The sequence below is a fragment of the Aspergillus melleus genome, assembly GCF_016097325.1.
Source record: "Aspergillus melleus strain CBS 546.65 chromosome Unknown contig4, whole genome shotgun sequence".
NCBI lineage: Eukaryota > Fungi > Ascomycota > Eurotiomycetes > Eurotiales > Aspergillaceae > Aspergillus > Aspergillus melleus.
This window is the reverse complement of record NW_025763373.1, coordinates 1043594-1059228: the sequence shown is the minus strand read 5'-3', so window position 1 is coordinate 1059228 and position 15635 is coordinate 1043594. Positions and strand designations below refer to the sequence as shown.

Below are 15635 nucleotides of genomic sequence, written 5' to 3'. Positions count from 1 at the left end.
CTGATCCTCTCGCCAATGACGAAGGAGGCAAAGTCATCTTAAGCGCAGACTTCGCGCCATCCATGGAACCAACGAGTCAATCCTTCAGAGATAACCGAGCGGTGAGGCGGGGTCGGGGGGCAGAGTCGGCTGCGACAGGTGAGCAGCGCAACCCCAGACTCCCGATTCCCACATCCGTCGCCGGTGATTGCCTCGGGGATGCTGGCCAGCCCTCGTCATCTTAAATATGGCCCTGGGACGCCCAGCAGACTTTGATAATTTTCTCCATCTGTTCTTTCTAGAAAAAGTGATGGAATAAACTGATGAACGATATTCTGTTTTCTCGAGTTACCAACTTACTTTCCCACAATTGTATCTTCTTCTGCCTGAGTGCCTCGCTGCCTGAGTGCCTGCGGTGATCCTCGGGCCAGTCCCAATCCGGTTAGTGCAACGGCTGTCATCCCCACGCGTTGCTGCCTCAGGAACCAAAGAGCATCCGCCCAAAACGGTCGATTTGTTCAATTTGTTTGTCCCTCGTGCGTCTCGACTTCTCGCTAACCATGCTGTGTCTTACTTAGCCCCGTTCCTTCTGCAATATGATTTCCGATCTAGTCGCCCCCTACGGGCCTTATCTCCTGCTGGCCCTGCTAGCTGCCTACTATCTGGTCCCGTACCTACAGCTATGGCGCCTGCGTGACATCCCTTCCCCCAGCCTGGCCGGCTTCACCAACCTCTGGCTGGTCCTGCAGGCTCGAAAGGGCCATCGCTTTCTCTCCGTGCACGAAGCCCACAAGAAAAATGGAAAATTGGTTCGCATTGCTCCGAGAAACATCTCCATTGCTGACGATGCCGCCATTCCTCTCATCTACGGACACGGAAACGGTTTCCTCAAGGCGTGCGTTCCTCTTTCTGGGGTTGATCCCGTCCCTGACGGCTAGTTGACATTGATTGACCTTTCGCAGGGACTTCTACGATGCCTTTGTCTCCATCCGTCGCGGTTTGTTCAACACTCGCGACCGTGCGGAACATTCTCGCAAGCGTAAGACCGTGTCTCATACGTTCAGTATGAAGTCGATCGGTCAGTTCGAGCAGTACATCCACGGCAACATCGAGCTGTTCGTGAAGCAGTGGAACCGTCTCGCCGAGCTGCAGGGCAACCCCAAGACCGGCTACGCCTCCCTTGACGCTCTCAATTGGTTCAACTACCTGGCTTTCGACATCATCGGCGACCTGGCCTTCGGAGCTCCGTTCGGCATGCTCGAGAAGGGCCAGGACATCGCCGAGATGCGCAAGACGCCCGACTCGCCCCCATCCTACGTCCAGGCCGTCGAGGTGCTGAACCGCCGTGGCGAGGTCTCCGCCACGCTGGGCTGCTTCCCGTCTCTCATCCCCTTTGCCAAGTACATCCCCGACCGCTTCTTCAAGGACGGCATGCAGGCCGTCGAGAACCTCGCTGGCATCGCCGTGGCCCGGGTTAACGAACGTCTGCGCCCCGAAGTCATGGCTAACAACACCCGTGTCGATCTCCTGGCGCGTCTCATGGAAGGCAAGGACGGCAGCGGCAACAAGCTGGGCCGCGAAGAGCTGACCGCCGAGGCCCTGACTCAACTGATCGCCGGCTCCGACACCACCTCCAACACCTCCTGCGCTATCCTCTACTGGTGCATGCGCACTCCCGGCGTGATCGACAAGCTCCACCGCGTTCTCGACGAGGCCATCCCCCAGGATGTTGAAGTTCCCACACACTCCATGGTGAAGGAAATTCCTTAGTAAGTTTTGCACCCCCACCGACCGCCCAATCGCCTGCATGAAATGAAATCCTGGCTTCGCACATCATTCTGCACCTACAACGACCTAACTCCATCAAAGATAAAACTAACGCAGAATCCTTTTCATCTAGCCTCCAATGGGTCATCTGGGAAACTATGCGTATCCACAGCACCTCCGCCATGGGTCTCCCGCGTGAGATTCCTCCCGGCAGCGCGCCCATCGAGATCTCCGGCCACATCTTCTATCCGGGCGATGTCGTCTCCGTTCCCAGCTACACCATCCACCGCTCTACCGAGATCTGGGGTCCCGACGCCGAACAATTCGTCCCGGAGCGCTGGGATCCCGCCCGTCTTACGGCGCGGCAAAAGGCAGCCTTCATCCCCTTCAGCACGGGCCCTCGCGCCTGTGTCGGCCGCAACGTCGCCGAGATGGAGCTCCTGGTCATTTGTGCTACCGTGTTCCGCCTCTTTGAGTTTGAAATGCAGCAGGACGGACCCATGGAGACTAGTGAGGGTTTCTTGCGCAAACCCTTGGGGTTGCAGGTGGGCATGAAGAAGAGAGTGGTGGCTTAGATGAAAGTGTTTGTTTCCTTTCTATATTTCTCTTCCGTCTCTTATCTTTTATATTACTCACACCCCATCTCCCCTCTTATCTTTACTTTTGATGTTTGAACCTGCATGATGTCTATTTTGGAAGCAGCATGATTTTGTGCCAATTTTTTCTTTTTCTTTCGTTTTATATGATCCTTGTCCGGGAAATTGTCTGGGGATATGGTTTCCCAGTCTAGAATGATATCGGTATAACCTTGGGAGGAGTATTCACGATGAGGAATGTCATATGATTTGCATGAAGCTGGTTTCTCTTGCATACGGTGTATATTGCATGCACACATATATACCGAAATTCTACACAGATTGAACATCTTGTTCCTATTCTAGTGCTTGTCTCTCGCTGCTTCTCTTTCAGTGAGTAAACCTAAGTATACACTAGGCATTTAAAACGGACACTAAATAGAAATTGAGTCAATGGATAAGTAGTTCTAAGTACTTGATTTTCTAGCTAGATCTACAGCTCTCCCTTTCCGCTCTAGTACGAAATAAAACCTCAAAACAAGCGCAGTGTATTTTCTATGCATAATAATCAACCCAATTAGATACATACGTACTTGACTTTCTCGCCAGGTCGAAGGCTTTCTTTTTCTCTTTTAATACTCATCCTTTGCCGTTTTTTGCTCACTGAGTGGACCTGAGCACGCCTTAAGTAATTTTAGACGATTATTGAGCACAAAATAAATGAAAGATTAAATACTTTAAGTGAGCAATCTTAATAAATTGTATTTCAACTAACGATTTTTTTTTGTTCGTTTTTTTCACTTTGAGTTTACTTTTGTTTGCCACATTTCTCAAAAAGTCCAGGGCCCCTCCCCCTAGGCGCTTCCCCTAGGGGTTTTTAGAACAGATGAATATGATTAGAGTAGATAGACGAAGCACTTTCGAAGAGCTGTGACTCTTAATCTGACAAGCACTGCTTGACGGGATGGCTCAAATCGGTTGAAAATGCTTATATTCAGGAGGTGTGGAAGGTAGAGTAAGCTCAGCTAAATACACAATGTGGCTCATGTGACCAGCCACGTGAGCAGCCATACTGGCAAGCTCCAACAGGAAATATTCAACCGAATATTTATAAAGCTCCTGAGGTCCCTTTTGACATGCGGTGGAGCTGTAGTGCTGACATACGGAACGTCGGTGCCATGGTGTGTTGAGCCCCTTGATGCCGAGGAACCTTTTTTTTTAAACTATAATTATAGATCTGGGTTATCTTCGAAAACAAGCATTTGTTTAACGCATTTGATGACTAACATCTATATAGTTAACTAGGGCAATGGTTAGGTGCGGGTGATGTCTCTGTGCCTTCAATATCTTTGGAAGAGGCGGAAGAAAATCTTGAAGGACAGAATCAACGACTTCTCCAATTTGTACGGTCAATGCTACGATGGATCCCCGAGGAAAGAAAAACAGCCAAAGGAGTATTGGACGATCTGTGGCTTAACTCTGCATGGGTAGAAGAATAATACAAATATAATATCTGATTAAACGTAAATCACATAAATCACTGAAGTATACCTATACCGAGCAGTGCATCAACAAGGCTCTTCTTCCCATACGTACCGGATTACCTACACAGCTCAGACTCTTGCTCTGTATTCGTCAGGGTAGTATACTGAATCTATACTAGCACCTCTACACAATTTATCAACAGTATTGCCTATCCAGACTCGGCGCCATAGCATCATAAGAAGTAAAGCAACAATGGCCGTAAGCAGGCAGCGGCACAAACTCACTCGTCAGGGCTATCGACTCGTGATTATTCTCTGAAGTCTCGTCCGAGGTCCCGTCAGGACTGCGGAGCTCATCAACCAGGCCAGGACTTTGACTCGGGATACTGGGATTAATATTAACATTCTTCACCTCACCCCACATGACCCCTTTAAGTGACGCGTCGCGGTCATCTTCTGGCGAATGGCAAGCGGCACTTATAGCCGCGCTGCAATTCCCAGCAATCGGCATGTGGCCTCTCAATCGTCTGTATCCCAACGCCAAAGTGACAAAGCTCATGACGAGACCGATAACGCCACACAGGAGACAGGGGACACCGTTGAAGCTGACCGAGCTGATTTTCTTATGCACTGTTCCGTACTTATCGTATCCGATCGCATGGACATACGACATGGCCTGCGACAGGAGCCAATGCATCAACGCGGAGAGGACTATCATCGGAAGGCTGTATTTGTACGGCAGGCTCAACCAGTAGGTAGATCGCTGGGAACCGCGGGGCCAAGAGACCCGGAGAGGCTTTCGCTCATGCGAGTAATCCGCATATTCAGCTGCCAGCACCATGTTGGTTATGATATCGTTATGGAAGAAATAGATCGTCGACAAGCCCAGCTGAGGGATATTGGCGAGAAGTATTAGGGATAGCGGGCTTCTGTCGAAATCGTCATCGAGCAGTTGCGCTTCGTCCGCTGTGAAGGAGAGGTTTGACGGGATATTCATGAAAATGGAGGCTATCATTACACCAAGGTATACTATGAAGCTTTGGGAGAGTGTGAGTCGATTAATAGGCATTATTTGGAGGACAATGATGATGGCTTGGCTCACAGTAGTTTCATAAGCAACCAGCGGTAACCGCGCACGGCTTTCTTCCATCTACTTCGCCGAGGTAAATAAGTAGGAACGCTCACAGAGGGTGGACTGTATAATTGACTGGGTGATTTTCCATGAGTTGTTTCCGTTCTCCAAAGCCATGGAGGAGAGTCGACTTTTCTTTTCGGCATCAAGCATTTGCCTTTGGTCGTGGTGTCCCGCGTATCGAGGAATGAAGCGATTGCGTCCCCAACTGTGAAAAGAAGATCCTCCCTCTCCTCGCGCATTACGAAGAGCATACACACCACTTTTATCACGTTGGAAATGACGACAATGATGCAAAAAAGAGGAATAAAACGCAGCTCGCACTTCCCTGGAAGCTGCTGGTGAAGACAGCCTTCCACTTCATAAGAGGGTGAGCCGGGGGCTTCCAACGGTCTCCCCAAATTCCCAGGGCACGCGAAACTCGGTTCAACGCCTATACTTTCTGCCCACGTCTTGTCCATCCATATGCTCTTGTCATGGAGGAAAGCCCTCATGTCAAGAGCGCTCGGGAGCTTCTCCAGAGGATCATACCCATCAATGTAATCATACAGCTGCCTTCGGTCATATCCATGAATACCTGTCATGAGCCATAAGTCGGACTTGTTCTCAAAGTTGAAGCTTTCCACGCTACCATCATCGGCTGGTACAACAAAGCTGTAGGTAGAAACCTCCCACGGTTGAGTGTGGACGGCCCAGTTGTTCTCGGTAGATTTAAAGTACGGCGACAACCCCCTGGTGGCAGGATTGTACAGCTTTGTGCCGTTGCGATGGTCCAGGTCTCTCGAGAGCAAGACGACGGGGCCTGGGCTTTCTGCGAAGCTCCCGATTGTTCGGGTCCCAACATAGTCTGACATCGGTCGGGCATCATGAATTTTTTTCCAACATTCATGTTTCTCTACACGTTCGTACTTTCCCTGGCGGAAGATCTCTGCAAACTGTGAAATCTTCTGCCCAATCGTTCGCTCAAAGCAGTCACCTTCGAGCGAGAGAGATATAGTGTCGGGATCAAAGTTGCTGGGTCCTAAAATAAACCGGGACTCATGGAATGCAAGCGAGGAAAAGACGGTAGAGTTGTAGCTGGCTCAATCATGAGACTAGTGACGATGTGATCAGGCTCAGAGAAACACCTACAAAATATGGAGGGGCCAAGATGTGACAAGTAATATCAGCCACGACAATCGTCTCCTTGGAGGGATGAACCGCAGATTGCGAAGGCTTGCAGTTCCAATATGGAGCCAGGCTCTTTGAGCATGGGCACGGTCAATTTCCACTCGAGATGGCGAGCACAAACACTGCATGCAGTAATTACTCGCAACGAGAACAATTGTGCTGAGAATATTTATCACCAAGTGAAGCCCAGTCGACCAGTTCTTCACCAATTGGCAAGAGCCGCGATACATGATCGCGTGGGAGAACCCCTGTCCATGGAAAACGGAGTAGGCTCTCCCCGATGCGATGGCTATTAGGATGATATTGACGGCCAATACACCGATAGTCGCTCCTAGGGCAAAACGCGCCCCTCGGGTCCAAGAGGTACCCGTGTTCTTTTGAGCGTCGTCGGTGTCGTCTGGATTGGGGGGATCCGCTGCACCATGTATGCTTTCCAGTGGAATTGCTTCATTTTGTTCACTAGAACGACTGGAGGAGCGCCTCGAGGGCGCATTACCGACTCGCTGTAGGGCGTGATCTTGTAGTTGACCAGAAGGTAGGGGGTCACAGGACCTTCCAGAAGGGTCGGGACTTTCTACATTCATCTGCGATTGCACAAACAATAGTTTCACCAAGAGTCTTTAAGTATAAAAGATGAACACAGATTGCTTTTGTATCTTAGGCAATGAGAACAAATAAGGCTGCCAAGTCTCAGCCTCGTGAAGAATGTAAACATGGGCGCCAAAAGACAGGATATGATTTGTTGATACGTGATTCAGCCAAGATAAACCCTTGTTTGTGTGTGCGCCGTGGGCGAAGCCTTGCGGATTTGAAGTACTAAAGCGAACCTAAGTAGGTGCTTACCTCGAGATAGCCTTATGAGTGGCCCAACATGATTCCCGTGGCACCTGTGTATCCCATACTAACGGGCATGCTCTGAATCTAGGTAAGTACTCCCAACCTGCTAGCTAACCGTTCACCCTCCTTTGCGAGGCAAGATGCCGGCGAAGCGAACGCGTCCACTGACCCTCCCGCCAGGGGCCACGGTAACTCAAGAAAATGCTGCAGAAGGCGAAATCACTACTGAACCTCCCCAAGGCCCAAGCCAGGGACTGGAGTAATATTCCTCGGATTACGTCCAAATAGTCCTTCGAGGCCATACCGAGCTTATGGTGGAAGTGTCGTAAGAATAATATACTGTACCTATATTAACTTTTATACTACTCTCTGCCGAGGCCATTTTATTAACTTAATATAACTAATGTGAATTACCCACTAAGCAAGCCCTTGAGTGCCCTCAGTAAAGCGGCGACGTCTACAACAGGAAATTTACGATAATGTAGAAAAATAGGTACATATAGTGACATATATACAAACAATACTTAAAGACACGCATGAAGGACAGGACGATTTCGGCAAAAAAGGAATCACACCCGCCTAGTTTCCAAAAGGCAGTACGCCTTATCCCCATCCTCAAATTTCTCGATGATTTCAACGACGCTCAATCCTACCCGATTAATTAATCCCGTCCAGACAGATGTAAAGGACTTGCCCGCTCCAATATTTAAATGACCAGATGCCTCGATTGCACCCGCCACCCAGTGTTCGAATTGCCAGTACTCTGGGTCGGCCTTTGCCAGTTGGGTCGAACTCAGATTGGCTTTGACCACACCAGCTGGAGACACGTAGGATTTACCAGCATTATGCCTATCAGAGGCGGTCTCCGCGACGAGGTTGAACTTCATGTCCTGGAATAAACATGGATCGTCACCACCACCGAGGAGGCTTATACGCGTGTCGACAATTTTGACTTCTTTGCTGTTGTTGTTCTTGCCGGTGATTGTGACGGTGCTCGTCGTATCGGAGGCGACCGAAGTCGGACTCAATGTATAGCTCAGTTTGGGCCCCGGAGGTGAGGCCCAGTTGGCTACCAGGGGTCGCGCTGTGTCCCTGATAAAATCCCCGACGGGGTCTGGCGGTGTTTCTTTCTTGTATAGGTTGAAGAACAATCCGATGATCGTGAGGACGATACCCAGAACCGCCAGTACTGCTCCGATAATAGGTATTGCAACAGCCATTGTCCCAGTGAGAACAAATAGCCCGACAGCGGCTCCAAGTTCGACGAGGTCCAAAATAACCGTAAGGAACTGCACCACCACTGACAATGTGTTGATGACCTTTCCGACGTCTGTTAGATTATCCCAATCATGGACCAAACTGTACACATATTAGTGTCTATCAGCAATAAAATCAGGGGTCGAAGTTACCTGAACGTCATTGCCACGCCCACACCGAGACCCAGGATAACGTTCAAACATTGCAGCCATTTGCCCTGCATGCTAAATCGTTTTGCATCGTCTTTGGCCCCGGGTGGCACATCTCCTGGTGGTTCATTGATCTTCTCCGTCCATCGCTCGCCGTCTCCCTTGATCACCTCATCATGTGCTGGTAGACCACCGCCGTTCACCTTCTTTGAAACTCCTTCCTGTAGCCCATGTGGGCCATGAACTTCGTCCGCAACATTGGAGATTCTCTTTGGGTCGCTTTCTATAGCGTTCCCGAGCGATCTGTCGAGAACAAACTCGTCTAGCGCTATTTGAGTGGGTGTGCCGGTCTTTGTCTTGACTCTGTTCCACGCATCCTTGACTTGATCTAGGGCTGTGACCACAGTTCGAATGGTTTCCAGGATTACAACTGCACGCTGCGAGCCATTCAAATTGTTCCAGTCTACAATGGCGCCTACAAGGTTGTAGATCTGGCCGATGCTGTACGAAGCCTATTGCACGGTTAGTAAAGTGAATAGTTAGAAGGTGATTAGAGCTGACCATCGATATAACTGTCACCCCAAGCATAAACTTCGCTCCAGCTACTTTAGAGCCCACTTTATTCAGCACTTCGCCGAATGCCCTACCGAACCACTGGAAAAGGCGTGTGCCGCTAAAGGCTTTGGGGATAAGGGCGAGGCTTTTGCCAATCGCAGAGAGCCAGTTTGCTGATTCAAAAGCAAGCACTGACTGCTTCTCCATGATATTCCTGGCACGATCTTTTGCGTTTAGCTCACTGTTGAGGTTATTTGCCTTTTCGAACTCTTTAAGGTCTTCCTCAAGACCATCTCGGACCGCTTTCACGATAGAGTCATCATTCGATAGAACTCTGAAGATTAGCTCCTCCATTATTCCGTAAAGCCACTGCCTTTGCCAATCTTTAACCTCTTCGGTTATGTCTGGAATATTTGTCATATGACTGGAAGCGTAGCTGATCATCTTTTTGAACCATTTGTCGGGGAGGTTACTGTTAGGTGCTAGTGTGTTCAAGATGCAACACTCCTTATTGACAATATTTCCAAGCTTCTAGACATTAGCATCAGTAACTACATGGAGTCGAGTACCTACGCCTGAAATTCGATCACCCATAATGCTCTTGAGAACGGGTGGCTTGCATAGATGATCCAATAGCGCTTCCGCCCACTTTTGCGCTTCTGGTAGATACTTGTCCAAAGTATCTGAATGAAGCTTTCTCATCGCATGGATCGAAGCTAGATTGTTCAGCTGTTGGAATTCTTTGGACCGCGAAAGACATGTCGGACCCTGCAATTTGATCGTCCAGTCAGATAAGTTGGTTTAGCCGTGTGAGATATTAACTTACACTTCCTTCCCACCAGTACCAAACCTTTTTTCGTTCCTCTTCCGTGAATTTATCCTTGTGTTGTCGGATCTGCGTGATCGACCGCGATATAAACGCAGGGCCGTACTTGTTGCGAATGAATTCCTTTAATTTGGGATCCAGATTCTCCCTTAGCTCCCTAGGGAGATCCTCATCTGGCGGCTTATCTGCAGTGGTGAATGTTTGTCTTTGGCTTGCGTCCATGTGCCACCAGACCATTCTTTGGACAAGATCCTGTGTCGCACTGTGAACCTACCAAATGTCAGTATGATATATAAAGGAAGGAATGCGGATACTCACAGCAGCTTCCTTATAATTGGGCAACTCCTTAAGATCTTGTAGTTTCGTGGCACTCATGGTTGTTAGCTCTTTTGTTACTGCTGGAGGTTGGAGGTGAGGATCCCTTTGGATAGGGACGCCTGGCTTCGCGAAGTCGGAGAATGCCTTGGATATCTTTGCACGCTGTGCTTTGAGATTGAAATCGTCGTCGGCGTAGTCGCCGACGAGAAGATGCCTAATCAAATTTAGTTCGACACGGTAGAACAGGTGCTGGCCCATTGACTCACCGACTCCCTTTCATCCCGCGATATTGGGGATCATACTCGTACAGTGCGCCCGTCAATGACATTTCATCCCAACTCGTTTCAACATAAAGTGAGTGGAAGAGTACTGGCAATCGGAATGCAGATTGAAGTGTCTTATTGAAGGTGAGGCCAAATGTTTTGTAGTCTGGACCGCCGTCCGTGATGAACGGCAGCAACGCGGCATTGTTGAACTCCACGATTGTCCGATGAACGGTCTTGTCTTTATCATCAGGTGGCGAGTAATCCCATTCGTATGACGTATATAGCTTCCCGATCTTGGTCTTGGACACCTTGTTGATTTCTTGCTGAAGTTGGTCTAGGACTGGAATGGCTACCACAGGGATCTCCACTCCATCGTCCATGGTTTCTGTCCCCAGAGATATGATGCCAAAATTGACCGGATCTCGTGGCTTCTCCAGCAAAGTGCCTTTCTCCCAGATGGTTTTATCAACTTTCACTGCGTAGTCGTTGGCAAAGTTTATCCGTGGTGCTGATTTTTCATCCATGATTGAGCCCTCTTCTGCTTCACCTTGGTCCTCTGGAGAGGTTTCTCCAGCGGTATCATCAAGACCCCTGGAATTTTGGTTTGAGGCGGCTCTAAAACGGATGACTTTATCTTTGGGGACTTTCTTGGGGTTCGGCTCATTAGTATAAAACAGGAGCCCATTGCCGCCACGTCCAGCGGAGTAGAGCCGAAACATGCCAAATTCATACTTTGTTTTACCGTCTGGCACCGTGACTTTCCTAGTCCAACGAACTGTATTAGTTTGCTCATCCAAGGTGGCCCTGTTCTGAACTTCCCCATCCAACAACAGAAAGCCTTCCACAAGTGCCACTTTGGAAAGTGTGCCCTGCGTTGACTTGAGTTTGAATGATCTCGTCACGTTGGTCAGGGAAGCGTTCCGCTGGAACTTGGGCTTCGGAACGCCCCTCAAAGGGCCTTTTTTATATCTCCGACCGCCATAAATCTCTGCATGAAGGCGGTCGGCGATAGAGCTAGCCCCGAATCGCTCGAATAGTGGCCGAAGATCCTCCAAGGCATAAAGAAGAGTCATTCGCTTTGCCGCAGGCAAGGCCTTCAGCAGACTTGCCACATAGTCCACGGTAATCTATATCGGTCAGTCTGACGTATCAGCCGGAATCGGGCGCCTTACTTCAGGGAAATTGACTTGCACCAGGAAGCCATTAGAGTGATGCAGACGGACAGCATCATGGAGGCGGAGTTCGTATACCGTCCTTAGGACTGGTGTCGTCCGTTCAATGGACTTGATCGAAAACCTTTCGTACATGTTCTTGGCTTTATCATTGTTCCCTTTTAAACGGTAGACTATATGTCCCGCTAACAAACGACCAACCTTGAGCCACGGATTCTGATGCATGGCTGCTTCAGGGTCGACCGCGCGTAGCCCAGTTGTGGTATGGAAGACCTGCCAAGTCGGTGCAAAAGGGTCTCCATTATCTGCAATGAAATCAGCTAAGTGTTTCGCTTACCAGATATATAGATACTCACTGAATCCCACTAAAGGCACGGTGGCCTGCTGAGGAAACATGCTGTCTGATACCTGCGCTGACTGGTTCGGACCGTCTTCAGAAGCAAGAGACAGCACCTGATCCCCTGGGACCAGTTCCTCAACTGGAACAGATTGTCTATCAACAAGGGCAATCTGAGTTCCAGCCACGATATGAGAGCCATTTGCGGTTTCCTTGCGCAAAACTCGCAGATGATCAGGAACACTGTTTTGGTCTTCGTAGCTAACGCCTAACAACTGTCAGTATTCCATCACATCAAAAGGTCATACGCGACAGCATACCGTCGGTAATCCAATAGCCCACGGCACGGCCATTGTTTATAGACAATTCTTTCTGGATAGTATCACGCCAACGTGGATACGCTGTGAAATTCCATGAGTTCCACAGCAGCAAGTAAGACGACTTCCACGCATTTGCATCATCTTCAACAAGCTTCTTGAGGCTTTCTTGTGCATCCTTGACGTAGGGATCCTTCACTGACTTTCCTGAAAGAAGCTTCTCGTACAGCTTCGTGGTAACAGTGTAGGTCTCACGAGGCTGACGCGTATCCCCCAAGCCGGGCGAATACACAGCAGTTGCCAGTCGACCACAGAATTTGACGGTCTGATCCATGCGCTCTTTTCCATCAAGTTCCCACAATGTCTTCGACCAGATCCCCAGAATATCCAGACTAGGCGCAAACACAAATCCATCGTCCAAGGCAGGGATGCCTAAATCACCCCGGTCAAGGAAGTCGGCAATAAAAAGCAGGGTCATGCTGTATATATGGCTGCCATTACGAGCGTCATCCCGGATGACGCCTTGTATAAAGGGCTTCTTCTTCAGTCGGTCTTTCATGAACGCCCCAAAGCCGCTATACGATCGCAGCTTGTTGAGAGCCTCGACCTTGGCTGCGGCCAGTTTGCGGGTGACATGTTCACAGTAGCAGAGAGTCGCCACCCGGACAATCTGGTCATTCAAGACTTTGTTCGCGTTTTCCTAACATACCTGATAAGCGGTAGGCTCTTGGCAGGGGCTGGCGAGGGAGGTCTAGTTGATTTACCCACCTTATTGACTCGATTCGCGAACTGGGTCTTTTCCAGAGCCCTCGGAATAGTACCGTCAATCAAACGGCAGAGAGGGAAAGAAACACTCTGGTCGTTCAGATGCGGCCCTGAGGGCCGTGGATCATCATCGGGCCAGGGAGTGCCATAATTGAGTGTTTTATTGTCCCTAAACTCGGCCGCACGTTGGGCAAAGCAGCACTTGTAATGCACCCTGTTGGTGTAGTCTGAAACAGGAAGGGCGTCGATACCTTTAACCGCCTCGACGACCTTTTGAAGCAAGTTATTGTAATCTTCAGGCATTTTCGCAGTAGGTCTTTTTACTCAATGATCGATTGTTGATGCACAATTTTACGACTCATGGTCCACGGTCATTCTAGAGACGAGTGAAGCGTCAGACTATATACTTTGTTTCGATTGCATGACAACATGACTTAGTCTTAATCATTTGGTTAGAAAGTTTAAGATTGTCCACACTCTTCCCTTGTGGAGAAACTATAGAGACAGCTTCTGAAGATCTAGCACGGTTATCCAATAAGTGTCGTTCTAGTCAGACTCTTGAGGCTTGTTCGTATACACCCAGAGACGGTTACATTATACATACGTCAAGATATCGCAGGCAAGTTGCCACGGATAATTACGGCTGCTTTGAGTAATGGTGAATATAGGGCTTTAGAAAGTCTAAGCGACAGAGTCTTTGACGAACGCGGTAATCATGTAGTAAGGACTGCATTGCTTTGCTCACTGGGTAGAACGGACTGCCTAATATAAGATTCCGTTTCTAGTAGCTGGCTGACAATCCATAAGGAATTGACTCCATCCTTGAATGGTTCTTGATCATTGGAACGCCGGAAAGCCGGAACCAACAGTCAAAATCACCTAGACAAAAAAGTTGTTGGAGTTCGTGAATTCTGGACAAGGTTTCTCCCAGCGGATCATACTTTGGAACCCATCCGCTTCTTACCACCCGATTGTCAAAGTACGGAGTACATTTCCGGAAGTATAGAAAATCGCCGAAAGCATAATAGCATTCTTATAGTCCGTGGTTAAACTGATTATCCGCGGAAAATACTTCCATGGATACTACACTGTAAGCCAGAACAAGGGCGATAGGGAAATGATTTACTGGGAATGTAACTGCGCGCATACCCCGCGGGACATTAAGGACATCTTGTCGTCATAGCTAGCAAGATTAGATCCTAATTGCTCCAGTAGTCCATGACTCTCTTTGTCCTGCTTCTCTGAAGTCATGTACTTACCTTGTTCTGTCAGTACAGTTGCTACAAAACACAAGATGTAGAAGGTGTCCTTGATTCATATTAAGAAAGAATCCAATTTCGGCCACGGTAATAATAAAGAGAGTGAATATCTTATTTTCACAGTATAGTACAACAACTCAAGGCTGTACTGGTATATATCTTTCCTTTTGACATTTTCCCCTAAGTGTCCGGGTTTACATATTTAGCAAAGGAATGATATCATTATTATGACAGACAATCATACCAATAGATCCTTTTCTTTCCTACACGCCGGGCTACGTACAAACCGTTCAAGTCTGTGACTTGCAGGCCCTATCAAACCGCGTATCGAGAATCTCGGTCGCGGGAAAGGAGAGCAAACAAGTAGAGATAGGGGTATAGATAGCACAAAGCTCGTCTCCGATTGAATTGAAGCAATTTAGAACAGACAAATGGCAATAAGAAATTTGGTGATGTCGACAATCGGACATTGGAGTTTTGAGGACGCTGGGCGAGTTAGTGCGGGTTATAGCGGCTAATGGTAATGTGCCGGAACGCCATATACTGCCAACGGGGCATGTTATGATCATTGAGGATGCGCCTGGAATGGTCAATGCTGCTTTCTAGGCCATTCAGGCTAGCAAGCTCCAGTCTGACTAGTACCTCGGAAGGTTCTGGATGGATGGAGGGCTGAGAGTGTATTGGATTTCCTTCATTTCTTTACCCACGATCAGTTGAGCTATATGGAGTAATTCAAAGGGTATTTCAGAAGGAAGTCTATGGCCCTCTTTCAAAATTAAGGATATAGCTTGAATCCCCTAATCAGATTAGCTTCAATCGGCATGAGTGCTGGGCTTCAAGCGAGGCGAAACTTGTTGGATGTAATACTTCTGAGAGTATTACATACTCTGGTGAGATGAACATCGCTTTGGACACTCTCATTTCTTTCGGTCACTGGTACAGCCAGGGCTATTGAACTAGGTCAGCAGCCCAAACTTTCGTAAGGGTCTAAGTATACAGGACCCGTCACTGCCGATCAGTGCGCCACAAAGTATAACTCTAGATAGTGGGTTGTGGTATTGAACACACTCCTTGCATCAGGTACACAACCCTAATTTAAAAGGAGATGAATCGAAGAAAAAGCGATGAAACACGATGCTGATCTATCTTGCCTGTTGAAGATGTGATATAGTCCGTACTGAATAATCTCGGAGTTATAGTCCCTTTCATTTCGATTGGTTCGAAGGGAGACTGGATCCTTGAACCAATTTCTACAAGGCCGAAACAGGCACGCCCCAGCTAGTTATTGATAAACTAATTACATAGTTCAGGGGGTCTTGTCTCTCGTGACCCTGCGGCTGGGATCAGCTCTTTCGGTCTTTCTGCTGGTTTTTGCCCTTAAGCCACATCCTGGCTGTAAACGTATAAATATGGCGGTTTCATCTAAAGGGAATGTATATATCGTTCACTCCATCTTTATCTCTCCTGGCA

At 48.5% G+C, this 15635-nt stretch overlaps 3 protein-coding genes across 3 annotated transcripts; 1 reads left to right on the top strand and 2 right to left on the bottom strand.

Annotated features, from left to right (window-relative positions):
- Nucleotides 1-575: 575 nt before the first annotated feature.
- On the top strand, nt 576-2321 carry LDX57_007324 (cytochrome P450; the record flags this gene model as incomplete). The annotated part of the gene is made up of 3 exons (XM_046089040.1): nt 576-874; nt 942-1748; nt 1880-2321. 3 exons carry the CDS (start codon nt 576-578, stop codon nt 2319-2321), a joined length of 1548 nt encoding a protein of 515 aa, XP_045945010.1.
- A 1680-nt stretch (nt 2322-4001) lies between these two features.
- LDX57_007323 (uncharacterized protein) lies at nt 4002-4802 on the bottom strand (the record flags this gene model as incomplete). The annotated part of the gene is made up of 1 exon (XM_046089039.1): nt 4002-4802. The coding sequence occupies one exon, from the start codon at nt 4800-4802 to the stop codon at nt 4002-4004; it is 801 nt and encodes a 266-aa protein (XP_045945009.1).
- A 2711-nt stretch (nt 4803-7513) lies between these two features.
- On the bottom strand, nt 7514-13209 carry LDX57_007322 (uncharacterized protein; the record flags this gene model as incomplete). The annotated part of the gene is made up of 11 exons (XM_046089038.1): nt 7514-8303; nt 8354-8862; nt 8912-9436; nt 9479-9673; nt 9732-10001; nt 10050-10263; nt 10316-11442; nt 11488-11792; nt 11844-12092; nt 12145-12841; nt 12910-13209. 11 exons carry the CDS (start codon nt 13207-13209, stop codon nt 7514-7516), a joined length of 5181 nt encoding a protein of 1726 aa, XP_045945008.1.
- Between the last annotated feature and the right edge of the window lie 2426 nt (nt 13210-15635).